At 35.1% G+C, this 22,551-nt stretch overlaps 1 protein-coding gene across 1 annotated transcript in view; it reads right to left on the minus strand.

Annotated features, from left to right (window-relative positions):
• Positions 1 to 5,296: 5,296 nt before the first annotated feature.
• Positions 5,297 to 22,551, minus strand: part of LOC120425294 (uncharacterized) — a 76,321-nt gene continuing 59,066 nt past the window's right edge. The window contains exons 2-4 of the mRNA XM_039589760.2: positions 11,783 to 11,853; positions 5,976 to 7,121; positions 5,297 to 5,915 (exon numbers count right to left, since the gene is read on the minus strand). Coding sequence (XP_039445694.1) covers positions 5,568 to 5,915; positions 5,976 to 7,121; positions 11,783 to 11,824 — 1,536 coding nt within the window. The 5' untranslated portion in view covers positions 11,825 to 11,853 and the 3' untranslated portion in view covers positions 5,297 to 5,567. The remainder of the gene's footprint in view (positions 5,916 to 5,975; positions 7,122 to 11,782; positions 11,854 to 22,551) is intronic.

Genomic DNA, 22,551 nt, shown 5'->3' on the forward strand with positions numbered 1-22,551 from the left:
AAATTGTTCATGCAGTGTATGTAAAGATGTACATACATCGGATTTTTTGCTGTGTAGGCTTCAACGGCCTATTTCAAACCATTAATTTGTATGATTTTAATTCAATATAAACATTTTCGATTTAGGATTTGCGCGATTAGTATTTTTACTTCTGAATTTCCCCCAGCTTTTGCGCACTAATTGCTCGATCATCGTAATCCTCGCAGTTTCATCGCAATCGATTAGAGCTGCAACTTTTCCCTTCCAGGAAAATCCCAGAACCCTTTACGAAACTTTGCCAGAAAGATGCAAAAAATCCTTTAAATTACTCATAATTCCATCGCGATGACCGGCAACACTTCCACGCCCAAAGAGAAGAAAAAAAAGCTCTGGGTAGAAAGGTCAGGAGATAAAATGGAAAACTTTCCCATCCGGCGGATAAAAACTATTTCGACTAATTTGCCGCTGCGTTGACCCTCTAGAAAAGGGTAAATTGGGAGGGGGGAAGAGAACAACTTTTCCAGAGCTTTTCTTTCTTTGAAAAGGGAGATGATTTTCAGGGCTTTTCACGACCGTTTTTTTCTGGCAGCACTGCCCGCTTGGTGACGACGACGACTCTGGGGCGCGAGGGTGGTGGAAGTGTGAACAAAACGATTTATTACGGTAATTTATGTTTGCTCAACTCATTTATTTGATATGCATACACACATACAGACTCACCAAGTGGCGGAACCGCCCAGCCAACATCACAACCACCACCACCATCAACGCTGGGTAGAGTGAGAAACGTGTTAAAGTTTTAAATTAATTATTCCGTTCCGCTTTTTACCCTCAGGCGCTTAAAACGGTAGCAGGACGATTCCGGTATACAATTTCTCTTCCACTTCCGGTGGACCATTTTCCCGAAGGGGGTATTTTCCTCCCCGCTAGAGGGAAATTTTTAAAATATTAATTTGAAATATTGCCTCAATCATCACTCTCGCCACCAGCTCTAACCCAAAAAGGAGCTTTTCATCGCTAAACCGAGCCAGTTTGTTACAAACTGGAGATAACTTTGCTTTCATTTCTAAAACGTAAACGATTCTCAGCACTTTTTGTTACTCCATGCGAGTGCGCGCAATGCATTTGAAATTTCCCACAACTGGCCCCGGGGCAGTTTTCGTGGGTTGCTCCCCTGCCTGAATGAAGCCGTTTGGAGGAAAAAGTTTCCTCCAGAGACCACATGCGTCAGGGGTTCTTGATTTGAAGTTGACAATTAAACAGTTTAACAATTTAACAATTAAACAATTAAACAATTAAACAATTAAACAATTAAACAATTAAACAATTAAACAATTAAACAATTAAACGATTAAACAATTAAACAATTAAACAATTAAACAATTAAACAATTAAACAATTAAACAATTAAACAATTAAACAATTAAACAATTAAACAATTAAACAATTAAACAATTAAACAATTAAACAATTAAACAATTAAACAATTAAACAATTAAACAATTAAACAATTAAACAATTAAACAATTAAACAATTAAACAATTAAACAATTAAACAATTAAACAATTAAACAATTAAACAATTAAACAATTAAACAATTAAACAATTAAACAATTAAACAATTAAACAATTAAACAATTAAACAATTAAACAATTAAACAATTAAACAATTAAACAATTAAACAATTAAACAATTAAACAATTAAACAATTAAACAATTAAACAATTAAACAATTAAACAATTAAACAGTTAAACAGGTGGGCTGGTCATACAAATTACCATTTTTTTTTTGTCAAATTTCTATTTTTTGTCGACCGCACTGCCGTTTGCTAAGTTACAGCCTGTTAAGTTTTAATTTTGTAAAATGTGTTTTAATCTTCACTTTTTTATTCTCAATACAAAACAATTACAATACAATTTAGCCTTCACTTTTTATTCTCAATACCTAGGAAACTATTAGTTCGTTAAGTTTTTTTTTCACTTTTCTGTAAGAATAATTTTGCAATTTAAGAATCAAGAGTAGCTTTTTAAAGGGCCAACAACACTTGTATCTGACATTTTCAAATGCTGCGACAAATTTTTAGATTTCAATTTAAAAAAAATAAGAACAGAAAATAACACTAAAGTTTATTTCTCTAATGTTCAAAATCAAACATGAAGCTTCAGAGATATCGCACGTTCAAAATTTAAAAATTATTGATCCTTTCATTGTAACTTGGATTTTGCCCGCACTTATTTCTCGCACTTTTGACAACAACATTTCAAAAAACTAGGCAACCAGCTTTTGTTTATTTACATTTCCAATCGCAGTTTCCACCAAACTGGACGTTTCGCACTTTTAAATTGCGATTGACAGTTGAAAAACGATCGACAATCGCGGCTCGCTTTGACCTTTTTTTGCGAAAATTTTAATTTTTATAAGCCAGTTTGACAAGTCGCAATAGTGCGATAGATAGCAATAATTTAGTGCGAAGTCCAGGTTAGTGAGAATTGCGCAATATTAGATTACAGAAAGATATACTAATTTTTCAAAACATTTTAATTTTGACAGTCAGCATCTCAGCAACCTGCAGTCAGATCAACAATGTCAAAAATAGTACTAAAGTTTCTCAGCCCTCCAAACATATCTTGAGTTTTTTTTTATAAGGTCCTATAAACAAATGTAAACATTGAGTGTATCCCGCTTACTCCGATGGACTTTGACATAAGGTGTGAAAGGGATACACTCAATGTTTACATTTGTTTATAGGACCTTATCAAAAAAAAGTCAAGATATTTTTGCGTGGGTGTTTTTCCTTCATGAAGTATTTTTAAATAGTAAAACACTGAACATTTTTCGAAAAAATCACCTGAAAATGTCTATTACTTGAAAAATGTACCCTTTCTAAAAAAAAAGTGCCAAATAAATTTCAATTTAAAACTTGATTTTGTAACTGAAAATTATTGTTAAAATATTGTTTGACATTTTTTTCTTAAAATCATAATTTAAAAAATCATCTCAAGCAAAAGATTTTGCACCTAGGAGAAATATACTCTTTTTCAGCCTATTTGTATTATCGGCCTGTCAGCACTTTGATCATGAATTACAGCTTTCATAAAGTGTTTTTGACTGTTCCAAAGTAATAAATAGCTCGATTAAAAGTGAGCAAGCAACTCTCCATTGTTGATACATCTGAAAATGTTGATTTAATAGCGGAAAACGGCAAAAGTGATGAGAATTGGTCGAACGGCTTAGAGTGATTAAAATGGGTATATTTCCTCAAGCTCAATAGATTTTTTTTTTCTTGCCTTTTTTGGTCCCCTAAAAATATAAAAAAAAACAAAATTGAAAAAAAAGTATTCATTTTTTAGTGAAAAAGAGTCAAATAAAGAAAATAAGATATTTTTTTCCGTGTATCTTTTTTTTCTGAAACATCCTGATCAAAACCTCCAACTTTGCCACAGACACCAGATCGATCAGATAATCCTTTCCTAAGATAAAGATTTTCGAATATTCACATGCTCATTGTATGACCAGCCCGCAAAATTGTATGGTTGTATGGAAAAATAAAGTTGCATACAATGGCTTCTTTTGACTAAAAAATCTACTTCGCAACTGTTTTTATGACGTTTTCGAAAATTTACGATTGAAAAAATGGCCACACTGTCAAACAGGGACGGAATAATCGCAAAAAAACTTTTTCGCTTGCGAACCTTCAACACACGTAAAAGAAAAAAAAGAAAGGAGACGAATTACGCAAAAGAAAATCGCTCACGAACTTTAAAAAAAAAAACAATCAGTTGAAGATTTTTTGTGAATCTCATTGTTAGCACCACTTGAATTACTTTATTTCGTTTTGTCATTTTTTACCGTAAGACGTTACACATTCAAGAGTAGTGAAATCGATGTTCCGCCGAATAAATTCAGATGATGATTTTATGAGTTTCATTTAACCGATCTTTCGTGCGCGAGAGAGGAAAGTCATGCTCCCTTTGGATATTTTCTCTCGATAAGTGTTGAAAGATTTTCTTTTGATAAAGATACTTCCATCACTGTGCCAAATGAATTTTGACCATCTTTTCGACAGCACAAAAAATAGCGTTTTTGTCATCTTTGACATTTCTGAACAGGAAACCTTTCAAAAAAAATTATTATATGTACTAGGATGTAACAAAAATGACTTTTTGGCGGGCATTCAGGGGTTTGTTCCGGTGGGCATACTGAGCCCAAATCCCAAATATGAGCTTGATTGGACGTAACAGGAGCTGGCGCTCCGCCCTTCAATTTTAAATGGGATTTAACCCGTAAAAAAAGATTTTTTCAAAAATGTCAATTTTTGAGGCATTTTGGCCACTGAAGCGTTTACCAAAAACATCACTGGCGTGTAGGCCAGATCCTTGCGCATGTTTTGGTATATATAACATTGAAGTTTGGAGCACCCTGGAGCTCGGTACAGACCTTCAAAGTTTGGCATTTTTTCGAAAAATCGGCCCCGGCAAAAAAGATATGCGTCGCGTCTCGCGACGCCCGAGACGCCATTTGATTTTGCCGTGGCTGATTTTTCGAAAAAATGCCAAACTTTGAAGGTCTGTACCGAGCTCCAGGGTGCTCCAAACTTCAATGTTATATATACCAAAAGATGCGCAAGGATCTGGCCTACACGCCAGTGATGTTTTTGGTAAACGCTTCAGTGGCCAAAATGCCTCAAAAATTGACATTTTTGAAAAAATCTTTTTTTACGGGTTAAATCCCATTTAAAATTGAAGGGCGGAGCGCCAGCTCCTGTTACGTCCAATCAAGCTCATATTTGGGATTTAGGCTCAGTATGCCCACCGGAACAAACCCCTGAATGCCCGCCAAAAAGTCATTTTTGTTACACTCTAATATGTACACAATTCCAACTTTTGTGTGAAAAATTTAGGTAACAAAGGTTTTTAACGTATATCTTTTCAATTCGTCTCATCATAACCTATTACTCCGCCGATTACATTAAATTGACCAAAGTGGATGGATTCACAACTTACCTTTTAGTAAAATCAGCCTCCAATGTAATCTGTTAATCTACTCACCACAGCATGAGAATCCCTGACCTACCGTAATGTAGCAGCACAAGGTCGAGCATTCAGCAGCCAGAGGAGAAACGGAAGATAAATCGGACTCATTCGAGGTGGACCAACCCATTTCCTAGAAGAGAGAGCAAACCCATTCCGAGAACGTAACGAAACGTCCAACCAGAGGAGAGAGAAAAAAAACCCAGATGCTATTCCGCAAATCAGCACTCGTTCCCGGTGTTAATTGTAGTAGTTTAACTCACCACGATGAAGGATAACCGCAGTTGTGAATCCATGATTTATTTAAGTCGCAATAATTTCAAATAATACAAAAAGAAATAAAATACAATCTTCGAAAAAACGACCAACGAGAATTAATTTTAGGGCCGTGATATAAACTTCCAGTGAAAATCTTGCCCACAGTTCAATGGTCACAGACTCAATGATATTGAAGGTCTTCTACTAATCAGGTAATCAAGCCACCGCCGTTGAGATCCATCCGTTACAATTTAATCACAATTTCAACAAACACTCCCCTTCACTCTTCTCTCCCCATCAGAGCCGATTGATCTCCCGCAGCATCCGGCACCGCGAGTACGACTTCTGGTACGGCTTGGAGAAGATGATTTCAGTCTTGGTTTTGGGCCGGCGCGGCGCCGGAACGTGAATCGACGAGGCAATCTCGAGCACTTTCAGGTTCGGCATCGAGTCCAGGATGTGGACCACGTTGGTGAGGCGGATGCGCACGTTGCCGGCGATCAGGAAGCGATCGAGCCGGTTCGGCACCGGGGGGAACTGGCGGAAGAACTCGAACATGACCCGGTTCTCGACCGAGTTGTAGATCAGCTCGAACACGCGCAGCTTGTGCAGCTTGCAGAGATGGGCGAACGCCGTCGAGGAGATCTGGATAGGAAAAGGGTTATGATGGTTTCGTTTTGTGTTTGTTTAAAGTCTGATACTTACATTTTTACAATTGAACAGCACCAGCTTTTTGATGTTGGGCACCGTCGAGCAGACCTCCTCCAGGCAGCGATCGGTAAATCGGTCATCCTCGAATATCTCCAGCACGGTCAGGTTCGGCATGGCACTCTGAATCTCCCGGTAGTACTCCACCCCGGTCGTGCTGAACTCTATCCGTAACCGCTCCAGGCTGGGCATCAGAACCGCAGGTTTGCGATTATTCCCGGACAGCTCCAAACACTGCAGTCGGGATAGCTTCTGGAGATCCTTGTTCACCACCAGGACTGGGTTATTTTCCGGGTTGACCAGCCGTAGGGTCTCCAATTTGGCGCAGGTATCGTAGATGGTCTGGTAGAGGCACTCGCCCAGCTGGGGTTCCATTTTGGACGCGATCGACACCTTCTCAAGGTTGGCGAGAGCCGCGAAGAACGGAACAACGTCGTCCAGTCGATCGTCCAGGATCGTGTACTTGACCGTCAGGGCAAAGTACTTGAGCTGAAGGGGTCGCAGTTTGAACAGAGCTTGTAGCGTTTCTCGATGGTCACACTCAACCACCAAAAAGGTCAGCTGCTTGGCCAGGTTCTCCAGGAACGGTATCGCCTTCAGGTAGACCCCGCGAAACTTCAAGCTGGTTAAACTTGGCACGAGTTCGGACGACTGGAAGCACTCGTAAAACGGGGAGATATTGTAGTATGTCGCAAAAGATATGTGCTGCAGGTGAGGTAGAACGGGAAACTCCGCCACCGTCATCTTCCGGCTGTCCCGTTCCGTCTGTACAACTCTAACGTCTAGTATCAACTCTTTCAAGTTCCCGCACGAGTTCAACACCTGAAGCAGCGTGCTCTTGCGCAAATCAATCCCGTTTATGACCAGGTACTGCAGCGATTTGCCAAACTTCCGCGCCGCGGCCAAACACAACTCTCCAAACTCCTTCTCGTCGTGTTTGATCATCGAGGTTAGCGCCACCCGGCGGTACATCCGGTTCGACTGGTTGATCGTTTTGAGCAGCCGGGACAGCTGGTTGCTGTTGGTGTGGGGCATGAACACGATGCTGCTGCTGCGCAGGACGATCTCGTCCCAGCGTTTGCACACCACCGAGAGGCGAATCCGCTCGCGAACCGGCAGCTGGTCCAGGATGTGCCAGATTACCTTGGGAGGGGGAAAGTGGAAAGGAATTTGTAAATTTGTAAATATTTATTAAAAGAGTTAAAAGCAAATCGTCGTTGTCGTGCTATCTTGTCGCACGAGCATTTCAAGCCAAGTTGAGTTAAGAACGCCATTTGTTTCTTACAATGCCTCACCTTTTGACCTTCACAGATCTCCAAAATTCGATTTCAATCCTGAGATATTAATCAAAAACCGTTAAAAAAACTCCATGCATTATTGTCACACTTAATATGAAAGAAATTTTCAATCTTGTCGTGCTATCTAGACACAGCCTGAAAATTGATGTAAGTGCGACAACTGGTCAAAGGAATTCCAAGTCAGAACGCGATTGACACACGTACATGCCCGGCTATCGTAAACATTTCTTGACTTTTTTTTGATAAGGTCCTATAAACAAATGTAAACATTGAGTGTATCCCTTTCACACCTTATGTCAAAGTCCATCGGAGTAAGCGGGATACACTCAATGTTTACATTTGTTTATAGGACCTTATCAAAAAAAAGTCAAGATTTGTAATTATACCTTGGAACTCCGACAACCAAATTCAATCAAACTTCAGGACAATGCTCAGAACGGTCAAGCAAACAAAACGTGTTTGTTATTATTATTGCGTGCTCTTGTTTTTGTTTATTCAAGGTCAAACGTCAAACCGCGGTTTTCTCAGAACATCAAAATGCGACGTGCAACAAGATAGCACGACAACGCCGATAGTATTTCACTTTTCCCTACAGAGTACGAAAAAGATTTCAGGTTCAAATTCAAGTATAAAATAATGTTATATTTTGATTTTATTTGATTTAAGCATAAGCATAACACTTGCTACTCCGTTAATGATCTCCAGAAGTTACATCCACGAGCCGTGGAAGATGCGTGGGAGCTATCTTTCCTCGCTTCGCAACTTCTCAAAGGCCCCTATCATGCTGATCAATATCGGCGCCGGCCACGGCCAGTGGTAAGACACGGGGAAGTGGATGGGAATGTTATTCCGATACTTGAGTGATAGAGACCGCCCAATCGACTGCTTCTCCGACAAAGTATCACATGAGTTTTGAGGGGGTTAGTAGATGGGTATGAGGTCAGGATTCACGAGTGGCAGTGATGTGACCATGAGCATTTTGTTTATCGGTTGAAATTTTTTAAATCTTAGGCAGCCGGCTGCGGAAAGATAAATAATTGATTATTTGAAAAGTTTTTAATCGAACGCGTGCCAACATAGCAGTAGTGCTTTCGGCTGGGCTTATCAGTATATTTTTACTGTTTGTACAATTTAGATAACGCGAGCAAATTCCAAAAATAGTAAATAAAAGACGCTTTACTCTTCATTAAATCGATAGTTTAATGAGTTAATACTAAAACTGCCAGTTGGAATAAATTATTACGATCAACGAATATAAACGAAAAGAAAACAGGACACCACCTAACCGATTGTAATGAAATTAAAACAATAACTTAAACGAACTAAACCGGCGGCGTGCCTTCCAATCAACGATTCCATTTTGATTTTATTTGATTTATTCCAATGCAAAAGAATACAAAGAACATTTGGCTTTCTTTTAAGCATTTTAATGAAAGGTGTGTGAATTGCAATACATTTTTATAATTTTTTAATCACCCCAAACGCTGACGAGATAAAATCATTTTCAAATAATGCCAAAAAAGTGTCCAAAACAAAACAAAACAAATAAATTATTCGCTCTGCAGCATTGCCTTGGCGTTCTCGATTGCGAGATTCCTACTCGAAACTAGGTGTCCGAAGGCTTGATCGTTAAGGCAATTGCAAACCTCTTTTTACACCTTAGCTTCCATCCACCCCGGGATTCAAACTGACGACCTTTGGATTTTAAATCCAACTGCCTACCAACAACTCCACCGATGCAGGACCCAGGGAGACGACTTCTACACCTGGACTGAGCTATCGACCTAACACCTCTAGGTTAGACCGGGGCCAACATTTACTTCGCCATCTAACGGAAGGCGTGATCAGACAAATCTCGTCTCGAAAAATGGGAACCCAGGCCGACTGGGTGTGTCCAGCTATAATAAAATGTCAGAAAAAGTGTATACAATGTAACAAAACATTTTAAAAATTAAGAAAAAAAGTTATACTATTTTAGAAACAACATCAAAGTATTGAGCAAACACATGAAAACATATACATTATATTTATTATATTTTTTTTATTTTTTTTGCATTTTTTTTGGTGAATTCACCCTATTTAAACAAAATAGCAATAAAACACCTTTTTATAAACAATTTATTTAGGCCATTGCAAATATTTTTCAGAGTTTGTGTCCAAAATCAAAGAAAAACGGAGAGGAAAAAAAAGAAAAACTTAAAAATTCTAATGAAAAAAGAATTCTAATTACCTGAAAGCAATCTAAAATGTTCAAACTCATTCAAGATATAGAGATTATTGTTTAATTTAAGTATTCAAAGTGCTTTATACTTGATTTTTTTTTCAATTACAAATTAAGTTATCACACATGTGTGATAACTAAATTTGTAATTGAAAAAAAAAAATCAAGTATAAAGCACTTTGAATACTTAAATTAAACAATAATCTCTATATCTTGAATGAGTTTGAACATTTTAGATTGCTTTCAGGTAATTAGAATTCTTTTTTCATTAGAATTTTTAAGTTTTTCTTTTTTTTCCTCTCCGTTTTTCTTTGATTTTGGACACAAACTCTGAAAAATATTTGCAATGGCCTAAATAAATTGTTTATAAAAAGGTGTTTTATTGCTATTTTGTTTAAATAGGGTGAATTCACCAAAAAAATGCAAAAAAAATAAAAAAAAATATAAATATTTTAATAACAAGCCATAGTTTTAACATTTGCAAGGAAAGTGTGTTTTAAAATGCATTTTACACTAGTACAGTTCGTCGCCGTCGTGCTAACTTTTCGCACGTGCATAATGGTCAGCCAAACAAATCGTGTGTAGTTTTTGTTTATAAAAGGTCAAACATTAAAACGCGTTTTTCTCGGCACGTCGAAATGGCGGGTGTGACAAGAGAGCACGACAGCGTCGAGTTGTTTTCCAATCAACAGTTTTCAAAAAATTTAAGATTTCACGAAAACAAAAATTCTATCGAAATTTTTTTTTTTGCGTTAATAGACATCGAAAATTTTCAAAGATTACTAAGATTTTAAATTAACCCAAACATGCTTAAAAATGAATCTAAACGCAGGGGAATACATTTTAAATTGATTTCAGCTGATTTCACTCAAGTTTCCACTGACATTTTTATGAGTTTGGAAAAAAACATTTTTTTGGTCCTCTAATTTTTCGGGCCATCTTTGAAGCGGGGGAAGACAAAAACTTCAAATAAAATTTGTAGGGGAAGGTGGGGCAAGACGACCATATGGGGCAAGAGGAACAATCGCTCGTACGGCCGTAATTTTTACAATTTTGATTATTTCCAGTATGAGGAATTGTTGCTAGTAATGCAATTAGCTGATTCTACTACACCATAACCGCCAAAACGACGTAAATGCCACGGGGCATAAGATTTAATGAAGTTTTTTTCAGAACCTTTGTTTTCTTATAATATTTGGAAAGTACAAAATAAGGCTTAGGGTTCGTTTTGAGGCTCATTTTATCAAAATGCTATTTTTCCTAGATCAGTAGTGTCCCTACCAATGACATGCACCTATTACAAAGTATGATTTAACTTTTGGTTATTTTTGATGAGAGCTTTTAAAAAATCTTGTTCAGGTGGGGCAAGTGTACCATATGGATTTTTAGTATGGAAAAAATTACGAATTGCTGCAACAACATATTTCAGTGGGAAAAAGGACATGAAAGTACTTAAAAACTGATAAAAAAATGTTAAAAAAAATGTCCATACAAAATATAGTGATATTATGAAAATTTACTATTTATCATCTAAGTAATTTTTTTTTCGTAAAAACGATAATTTTTTTAGTAAAATATTATTATTTAATCTAAAAATGGAAGAAACCTTTCAAATACATTCTAATCTGATGAGTCTAAGTGATAACAGTTCAATTGTTGGCAAATTAACATGCGTTTTCATGCATTGTTCCTCTTGCCCCAACGGGTTGTTCGTCTTGCCCCACTAGTTGAGTAGAACGTACGAAAAATGAAAAATGTTAATAGCAATTTTTAACATAAAAAACAGGATTTTTTAAAAACTTGTTCAAACAAAGTCTAAGTCAAGACCCAGAATAAGATTATTATAATGAAATCCGACAGATTTTTATAACTTTTGAATGGGTTATAACGAGCATTTTCTTAGCTTGTTACACTTGCCCCACTTTCCCCTATCAGCCTTTTATTTATTAAAAAATGATGGATCAACCTACACAATGGATCTTTTTTTATAAATAAATAAATACTGATAATTACTGAAATTTCATAATGGCATAAAATTGTATTGAAATAACTTATGAAAACAAATGAAATACAAAACAAAAGGATAAAACTCAATAAGCTTTTGTATAGAAATCGTTATTGAAATTGAATCTGTTATAATGTGTTTGAATTAATCGAGTGTTTGTCATCCTCTGTTCAAATTAGGCTTCTCTGCATGCTTACTTGTAATCAGCAATTATGATTTTCCGTGTAATTATCCATACACACGTTCACACGTGTTCATAATTTCCCCTCGACACACTTACCTCTGTCGGCAAATCGTTGATATGTTTGCTGGCCACGGTCATTGTGTTCCGGGAAATTTACAATTCAATGCCTGAAAATATACAAAAACCGTAGAATGCAACCATTATTTAATGACTCGTTATTGTAGAATAATTTAATCTGGCATATTTGAGCACACACACACACACATGCATAAACTACATTTCACAAACTGATGCAAATCCTTTCCCACAATTCCCACAAGCAAAGTTTTCCTGTGGCCAAAATGCTAAACTCTTGTTATTCACACAAACACACACAAGTACAATCAGCAACTGCTGCTCGTGACATGTGTGATGGTGCGCATATGCAAATGATTTTGTTTTGCGGAAAAGCCGACTGCTCAATAGCAAATAAATTATGGAAAACGTCGGTGAAACCTGATTTGTTGAGTGTGTAGTAGAATTGTGTTAAAACAATACCCCCAAACAGCAAACAACATCAGCAAACCAATGCCACCTAATATACATAAACGAAACGAGAACATAAACATCGAAACAATTGAGCAACAAAAAGTAAAAAAATAAAACACAAACAAACATTTGTGTGGGGTCACAAAGGTTCTCAATTCAAAACGCATAATCGAGAATCCCATGTTTTTGGCCGGGAAAGTACCATTCAGTGAGAGGGAAAGCGTACGAAAAAAAGTAAAGTTATAAAAAAGTTGCATCACCAAACAAACAGCAAACGGATGTCAAACACACAGCGAAATAAATAAATTGTGACAAATTGAAACATATGGCAGGAGTGGTGACGTTGCCGGCTGTCCCCCACCAGAAGCATCTGGTGCATATTAAATGCAGCAACATTTATTCCCGCGAAATTTGCAGGTCAGGTATCCTCTCGAAAAGAGCGAGCGCGCAACCAGTGAGGAAATGAAAGCTTTTTACGGAATGAGCTTTTTTTGTTTCATTTTCGAAGGATCTCTTATCTGATGAATTGACAGGAGGCCGGCTCTGTACGGGGAAATAACCGGAGCAAAAATTTAATTTAAACATCATTTGCACCGAGTACAAAGAGTGGGAGAAACGTTAACAAATTCATGCAGGGTATTGGTTAAACTTCCCGTGAAATCACTCGCAAAGAGGTTCTCTTTCGAGGGAAACGGCGTTGTACTGATTCAACACTGCATAAATTTGATTGCGATGCAATGTTCAAGCACAAATTATTTCCGTGACAATCGCAACAGTTTATGGAGAGCAGCTGCAGTGCAGTCAGAAAAAAAACTGGAAACGATACAAAGACTATATTATGCTTTTTAGCCGTTATAAAACATGTTTTTTTTTGTAACATTTTTTTAAATAAAACATACTGCAAATGAGCCAATCCCATCAAATTTAGGAAATGGAAAACCCAAGCAATTTTAGCGGCTGTTCATACAAAAAATGTAACGCATATACTTAAAAATCTACATCTTTTGAAGGAAATTTCTGGTCGATTTGATGTCTTCGGCAAAGTTGTAGGTATACATGACGACTATTGAGAAAAAAAAGTGGGTTTTTTTTATAAAAAAAACTGTCAATTCTTAAATTAAGTTTAAACTTTTTTTTCGAAATTAAGTTTTTTATTTATACATATTTTTAAAAATGTTAAGGATACATAACCCCGCAACTTCTGAGTCATAAAGAAGTACAGCCAAAACAAATTTCCATCAATTTATGATTTTTGAAATAAAAAGTTTATTGAAAAATAAAGAAATCTCACCCAATTTTTTTTTTTAAAGTCGACCTTTTTTGTAAAAATATGTTCAATATATTCTCATGCTTAGAGCGTCCAATTTCTCATACCGGGAGAAAAATTCCCGAGATTTCCCGTTAAAAAAATATTTCCTGTTTCCGGGGAAATTTGTGAATTTCCCGGGAATTCCCGAAATTCAAGATAAAGCATACATTTTCTCAACTTTTTGGAATTTTTTTTTTAAATGCTCTGAAATAAATATTGAATGAAGAAATTTAACATGATTTTGTTCAATTTATTTTTTTGTTTAGTTTAGTATCTATCATATTTTCAGAAATTTTGATATTTATTTCTGATAATATTCTAATAATATTTCTGATAATATTTCTGAAGCAATTGGGAATAGATCTTGCTTATTGAACATAAACTATTAAAATTTAGGTATGCTTTTTATAGAATAAATGGTGTTATTTCGTCAAAAAAAATATAAACCCCTTACTACCAAAGTAGAATTGAAATTTTATTCACGTTTTTGTTTACCGTGATCGAAAGAGATGAAATTCGAATTGGCATCGATAAATATTTCAAATAGTTTTGTTCAAGAAGAATTACTTCAATTCGTTTCATACCTGAGCAATTCTCTACCAAAACCGGAAATGGATTTTATTTGTATTTTTTGATTTGGCTCAAACTTTGTGGGGGCCTTCCCTATGACCAAATATGCTATTTTGTGTCATTGGTTCACCCATACAAGTCTCCATACAATTTTGGCAGCTGTCCATACAAAAATGGTATGTAAATATTCAAACAGCTGTAACTTTTGAGTGAATTTTCTGATCAATTTGGTGTCTTCGGCAAAGTTGTAGGTATTGTTGAGGACTTTTGAGAAAAAAAATAGGTACACGGAAAAAAAAATTTGCAGATTTTTTTATCAACTTTTTTTTCACTAAAACTCAATTTCCCAAAATAAGTATTTTTTGATTTTCGAGATTTTTTGATATGTTTTAGGGGACAAAAATCCGCAACTTTTGAGCCATAGAGAAACATGGTCAAAAAATCTGCCGCCGAGTTATGATTTTTTGAAAAAATAGTGATTTTTGGAAAAAATCGAAGTTTCATGCAAAAACAAGTTTGACATTATTTTTTAATGCAAAATTGAATTTGCAATCGAAAAGTACTTTACAGATTTTTTGATTAAGGGCTCCGTTTTCAAGATATAGCCACCGAAAGTTTGATTTTAGCGAAATATTTGCAGTTTTTCGATTTTTAAAAATAGTGACCATGAGTGACCATTTCTAAAAATATTTTTTTTGAAAAGTTCAGAAAATTTGCTATAAAATTGTCCAAGAGACATTGAAGATTGGACCTCTGGTTGCTGAGATATAGCGGCTTAAAGAAAAAGAAACACGAAAATTGAAGTTTTCTAAGTCTCACCCAAACAGCCCACCATTTTCTAATGACGATATCTCAGCAATTAATGGTTCGATTTTCAATGTTAATACATGAAACATTCGTGAAATTTTCCGATCTTTTCAAAAAAAATATTTTGAAATTTTTTAAATCGAGACTAACATTTTAAGAAGGCCAAATATTGAATATTACGCCCATTTAAAATGCTAGTCTCGATTTAAAAAATTTTAAAATTTTTTTTTTTAAAAGATCGGAAAATTTCACGAATGTTTCATGTATTAACATTGAAAATCTGACCATTAATTGCTGAGATATCGTCATTAGAAAATGGTGGGCTGTTTGGGTGAGACTTAGAAAACTTCAATTTTCGTGTTTCTTTTTCTTTAAGCCGCTTTATCTCAGCAACCAGAGGTCCAATCTTCAATGTCTCTTGGACAATTTTATAGCAAATTTTCTGAACTTTTCAAAAAAAAATATTTTTAGAAATGGTCACTCATGGTCACTATTTTTAAAAATCGAAAAACTGCAAATATTTCGCTAAAATCAAACTTTCGGTGGCTATATCTTGAAAACGGAGCCCTTAATCAAAAAATCTGTAAAGTACTTTTCGATTGCAAATTCAATTTTGCATTAAAAAATAATGTCAAACTTGTTTTTGCATGAAACTTCGATTTTTTTTCCAAAAATCACTATTTTTTCAAAAATTCATAACTCGGCGGCAGATTTTTTGACCATGTTTCTCTATGGCTCAAAAGTTGCGGATTTTTGTCCCCTAAAACATATCAAAAAATCTCGAAAATCAAAAAATACGTATTTTGGGAAATTGAGTTTTTATGAAAAAAAAGTTGATAAAAAAATCTGCAAATTTTTTTTTCCGTGTACCTATTTTTTTCTCAAAAGTCCTCAACAATACCTACAACTTTGCCGAAGACACCAAATTGATCAGAAAATTCACTCAAAAGTTACAGCTGTTTGAATATTTACATACCATTTTTGTATGGACAGCTGCCAAAATTGTATTGAGACTTGTATGGGTGAACCAATGACGCAAAATAGCTTATTTGGTCATAGGGAAGGCCCCCACAAAGTTTGAGTCAAATCAAAAAATACAAAAAATAAAAATGGTCGAAATCGGCCGATTTCGTAGAGAGTTGCTCACCTAGTATTAAAGATATTTCAATTTGAGGTAAAAGAATTATGGAACACTGGTACAAAAAAAAATGGAAAAATAGAAGACTGATTGCGAAATGCTGTTCATCTATCGTGTAATTGAAATCATGTTTTTGTGCTATGAAAAAACATTCGAACGAAGCCAATTATAAATATGAGAACCATGAGGTATAATAAAAACAAAAAAAAATGAAAACTACTGTGCTGCCCACCATTCAAAAAACGGCTAATATCCACTTTTGTCAAAATTGAGATATTAGCACCAGGTTGTAGAGGATGTTCCAACGCATCTCCTGAATCTTGAATTTCACTAAAATAGTGTTTAGTTTTGGCTGCCGATACGAAAAACCAAACGGCTAATATCCCATTCCCCTTTGAAATTGCCGTGGCGAAAATTTGGTGACAAACACAAAAACGCGTTTTTCTCGGAATAACGTCATGATTCGAAATCCGGACACTTAGTAGCATATCATTTTTGTTATAGCTGTCAAAAAATCATGTAATAAGTTGGAAATGTAGAAATATCATAAGGATGTAGTATAAACAGTCAGTTTCAAAAAAATGCATGCGAAAATGTGTCTTTTCTAACCATTTTTCATCAGAATTTTAAAATTAAAATGACTTGTTGTGCTTCGAATCCCGGACACTGATTAAAGCTGATTCGAAATCCGGACACTTTTGCTTCGAATTCCGGACACTCGATTTTACTTATGAATCGCACAAATTTGGACTGAAATGTTAGTGAATGGCATTCTTTAGGTCTCAAATAAGCTGTTTACATCAAAACAATCGATAGTTTATATAAAAATTTGCTAGAATTTAAGGAAATCGAAACCATAAATATCTGTGTTGCCTTCCCGGTGCTTCGAATGCCTATGAAATATTTCAAGTGAAATGTTTCGCATTTTTGGTAAAAATATAATTTTATTGTATTTAATTGTTTTGGCATTAACTACAGCGTTCAAACAAACTTTAAATGAAAGTTGATGTTGGAATTCATCAAATAACACAGTTTTGACATTCATAATGCGAACTTATATCCATATAATTGATTAAACAAGATGAAGTGTCCGGGTTTCGAAGCGTCCGGGAATTCGAATCATGACGTTACTTGATTTGGCATAATAGCCGAATTTTCAATTATGGGCAGTGTGAGGTTCTCAAAAAATGAAAAAAAATATATATATAATCAAAATTTGCTCCAAATATTTGAAAACATTGAGCTGTTTAAAGTTGAACGAACACGAAAAATTCGAATTTTAAGCAAGTTTGGATGGAAAAACTAAAAAGCTTTACCATTTTCTTCAAAAGCTGAAACCAGTATGACTTTTCTAAAAGTCATTTGACATAAAAAACATGATTACTGATTTTTTTTCTTCAAATTTATATATCAAACCATACTTTTTCAAAGACAAGTTTTTTAACTCACTTTTTTGATTTATTTTACTTGAATTATTGTAAATAGAAAAAAAAAACATTTTCTTGCATTTGTGATTATTTTTTTACATGCAGTCAAACTTATTTGATCTTCTAACTAATTTAACTATCAAAGTCACTGTCCTATACAATTTCGTTAATTAATCAGAACCAAGTTCAGAACAATTTTCAATATATTGGCAAATTGGCACTCTAGTCATGCTGACACTTCTTTGGAAAACAAATAATCACAAGAAATGCATAACTATTTAAAAGGTCTTCATGGTTCTAAAAATAATTTTAAGAAAAGTGAATAATTTTAACATCATTTAAAAGATTCTTAACTAAAAAAATGATCTAAGAAAAATGTTTTTAAATTATCAAAATCAGACTAAATAAAAATGTCCCAAATCCTGAGTGGGTTGAATTATTCTCAAAAATTAAAATAGCAGAGGAAAAGAATTTCAATTTAAAATGTGATTGTTTGCTGATGTTGATGATTTCAAATTATTTCACTGAATGTAAACTTGATTTTTTTTTATTAAGTTACGTTAAATAATCAGATTGATGAATCTTTGAAAAGAGGAGGGTTAAAATTTACAATAATTTAAAACGCATTCAAAGTAGGATTTTCAATAACGACTGAATTGCAGAAATTAACAGTCAAACAGAAATAAAAATCAGATAATTAAAAAAAACACACACAAAAGAAGGTCGATATTTGATACCTTCAAGAATATTTCGAGAACAGAACACTCAACTCGCAACTACCAACTCACACGAAATCGGGAAAAGTTGCCCCGACCCCTCTTCGATTTGCGTGAAACTTTGTCCTAAGAGGTAACTTTTGTCACTGATCTCGAATCCAAGGTCCGTTTTTTGATAACTCGTGACGGAGGGGCGGTACGACCCCTTCCGTTTTCGAACATGCGAAAAAATGAGGTGTTTATCAATAATTTGCATCCTGAAACGGTGATGAGATAGAAATTTGGTGTCAAAGGAACTTTTATGTAAAATTAGACGCCCGATTTGATGGCGTACTCAGAATTCCGAAAAAAACGTATTTTCATCGAAAAAAACACTGAAAAAGTTTTAAACACTCTGCCATTCTCCGTTACTCGACTATTAAAAAAAATTGGAACATGTCATTTTAAGGGAAATTTAATGTTCTTTTCGAATCTACTCTGACCCAGAAGGATCATTTTTTTATTTAGAACAAAATTTTTCATTTTGAAATTTCGTGTTTTTTCTAACTTTGCAGGGTTATTTTTTAGGGTGTAACAATGTTCTAGAAAGTTGTAGAGCAGACAATTACAAAAAAAAAATATGTATAAACATAAGGGGTTTGCTTATAAACATCACGAGTTATCGCGATTTTACAAAAAAAAAAAGTATTGAAAAAGTTACTTTCTGCGTTTCTCTTTGTTTCTTCGTCCGTGTCTGTCGCGGGTGACGATGAACGGCCATGATCGACAACGACCAACCAACACGAAATTTTAAAATGAAAAATTTTGTTCTAAATGAAAAAATGACCCTTCTGAGTCAATGTAGATTCGAATAGTACACTAAATTTTCCTTAAAATGACATGTTCCAAATTTTTTTACAGTTGAGTAACGGAAAATGGCAGAGTTTTTAAAAACTTTTTTAGTGTTTTTTTAGATGAAAAATACGTTCTGAGTACGCCATCAAATCGGGCGTCTAATTTTACATACATTTTACAATTTGACACCAAATTTCTATCTCATAACCGTTTCAGGCTGCAAATTATTGAAAAACACCTCTTTTTCGCATGTTCAAAAATTGAAGGGGTCGTACCGCCCCTCCGTCACGAGATATCAAAAAACGAACCTCGGATTCTTGTTCAGAGACAAAAGATACCCCTTAGGACAAAGTTTCACACAAATTGAAGAGGGGTCGGGGCAACTGCTGTGTGAGTTGGCGGAGAGTTACCCAAATGAAAAAAAACTGACTGACTGACACTGACACTGACAAAAAGAAACAATGCAAAAGCGTTGATTTTTGGAATTGTAAAACATTTTCCAGCACTTCGATTTTGTAAGGGGATTACACAAAATATGCAAAATATTTAAAAAAGGTCTAAAATCTATGCAAGGCTTCTGACAATTATATTTTGAGTGCCCAAATATGCCTGAAAGAATTAAAAAAATCTTGACAACACTATTGCCAATCTGTTTATTTATTTTTAAACCCTCATTTTTCCGTTTTATCATAATTGTGTTCCCCTCATTTTTCCTCGGGCCGACCAGCCATTGCCATTAATAATAATTTCATGGCGGTCGTCGCGGCCAACGATATTATGTGCCAACTGGCGAAGATAATTGTTTGATTAAATTAGTCAAAACGGATTTAAATTAAAGCTCACTCTGCCCTCGTCGCGTGAACCGTACCCACAAAACACAGAAACGTCCCGTTGACACGCAAAATAAAAGAGCATGTGCCAGCGATTCCCCCGGTGAACCCATTGGTCATTGAAGCCAAAAGTGGTGAAGTTTCATATGTACTACAAACAAATGGAACGTTTTCCCGGCAGGATTTTCATAATGATTCCACAGGATTATCGAAATGAAAAGCGCAACAAAAACGACAAAAATGGCAACCTGTGGAACTTTGAGCCATGTCATTAATTTGCGAGACTTTTTTTTTCTTCAACAGTATGTGTGATTTTAATTAATCCCATCGAGTGGCCGCAAAATGTTTGTGCGTGTGCGTTAATTAACATTCCGATGCGGGAGCAGATTGAACGACAGTTTTCATTAAAATTTAAAACCTTTGCAATCGTTGTTGCATTTTGCGCAATTGTGTACGATGGCTTTAATTAAAAGTTTTAAAAAGCTGAGAATAAAACATAAGATCTACAAGGAAAACTAAAAGATACAATCCATCAATACACCCACTCCTACTCAGCAAATCAGCGCACTCCGGACCATCTCTAATCAGTTTAATGTTGCCGCAGGAGTGCAGCGAGCATTTTCCAGCGGTTCGCGCTGAATTGCAGCAAATAACAGGAAATTCAATCTCATAAATATCGGGCCCGGAAGATGGCAAGTGGAAAAAATACGGCGGAAGCGGAAAAAACGCAATGAAGCTGTTCCTCATCTGGCGAGATTTCTCTGTAGATTTTTTTAATGTTGTTTCTTTGCAAATAGGGTGATGACAACCAAAAGGTAGGTCTTCACGTCAAACCAGCAGGACCAAACGTCTGTAACTAAGACAATATTCAATTACATTCCAAAACTCAACAAAATTCCAATGCTCAAAAATCCAAGAAACTGAAGGGTGAAGCATTTCAATTGATTAAGCCTAAAGGGACAATTTTTTTCAACAAAACTTTCAAATTTTAATGGACCTCCTGAAAACTGTTTGAAATGCATTTTTCTAAATTGATACTCGTTTTTAGCTTGATTGAAATGATTTAAAAATATTTCAATTTTTTTCTGAAATTTTAATATTTAGTACCAAAAACCCGGGAGACATTGATAGGATTTCAATTTATTTCTGGAATATACCTGGGTTAGGCCAAACAAAGTCCATGCACTATTCTTGAAATAAAAGTTTTTTCAGTGGTGTTTAAAAAACAGTTGCGTTTAAAAATCTTATTTTGACTCGGGCTGTCTTTGATAGTTATAGTTTTTCTTGATAAAATCAAATTAAAAGTGATTAAATTTTATATTTACGTCAAATGTACAGTCAACAAGGTTGCTGATATAGCTTTCAAAGAAAAAAACCAATGTTAATATTTAGTTAACTAAGTTTATAAGCTTTTTAACAAAATACTTAGACATTTTAGGTAAAATTGTTAAAAAGTCATAATTTTTCTTAAAAATTTTTGAAACTAGTTTTGATTATACAAATATCAATTTGTATTGCATTTTAAACTGAATTCGAAGCACGAATCAATAGTTTTCACATTTAATCTGAAATTTGTTCTACTGAAAATGCCTATAAATTTGGAGATTTTTATTATGTTTCAACAGCACATAATATTTATTATTTACAAATTTATTCTATCTTCTCCTAGTCGAAAATTGTCCAAAGAATCCGAAAATACATTCCGTTTTCCGATTTGAAATCATGTGCACTGAGAAAATCATGACAATTTGAGGATATTAAAATAATGCTATTCATCAATTTTATTTTTTTCAAGTTATAGCTATCTATCATATTAAACTTTTAAAAAAAATTATGAAAGCTTCTTCTAGAAGTACATTGAACACTTCTCTACCATGGTCAGTATGATTCCTTACCATTCCGTACGTATTTAATGTGTACTCTTCTTTTGCGGAAAAATCTCAAACCTATCAAAGTCACCCCGTTTTAAGGTATCGCAAAAAGTTGTTTTTTTAGCAAAAAAAAATGCACCAGGTATTTTTTTAAAAACAAAAAAAAACTTTTGCATATTTTTTTTACTTTTGAAATGCCCTTTTTACTTTGTCCCAGGACTGATTCAGGAGGACGATCTGAGCAATTTATTTGATTTGATTTGATTTGATTTGATTTGATGTGATAACCAACAGGGCCACAAGGATGACCTATGAAGCGGTTGCCTAGAATTACAGTGGCTCAGACTTAAAGGGAGCATCTTCACATTACTGCTGTATGAAGGGCCAAAAGGGGGTGGTTGGACGCGAACAAGCAAAATCACTCACGGTGTCCTCAGGGGAAGAGAATCTCCTTCCGACAGTAACCTCCAATAACTCCGAAAAAAGCCTGACAAAGCTGAAAAACAGGGCTCGCACCCTGTTGGGGGCCTAAAAGGGCGCGGCAGACAGCTGGAAACTGACAGAGGTCAATAGATGTAGTAATTGGACAATCCCTAAGAATTGTTCAATTAATACACTATTTTCCCCTTGCGACGTAGTTCTGGTCTTCCACTATCTACATCCAGTCTCCGCCACTACAGCATACTGTCCACTGCCCTGATGCTCCCTTCCCAATCCTCGGCTTTGATTCTAACTACTGATAAAAAGGAAAATCATAGATGAGAAAAGGTCAATGCGGATGGAGAGCGAATCGAGCTCAGTATCCCCTCACAAAGACTGGTAGTAAGTGTGAAAA

The sequence above is a fragment of the Culex pipiens genome, chromosome 2 (assembly GCF_016801865.2).
Source record: "Culex pipiens pallens isolate TS chromosome 2, TS_CPP_V2, whole genome shotgun sequence".
In the NCBI taxonomy this organism is placed as follows: Eukaryota; Metazoa; Arthropoda; class Insecta; order Diptera; family Culicidae; genus Culex; species Culex pipiens.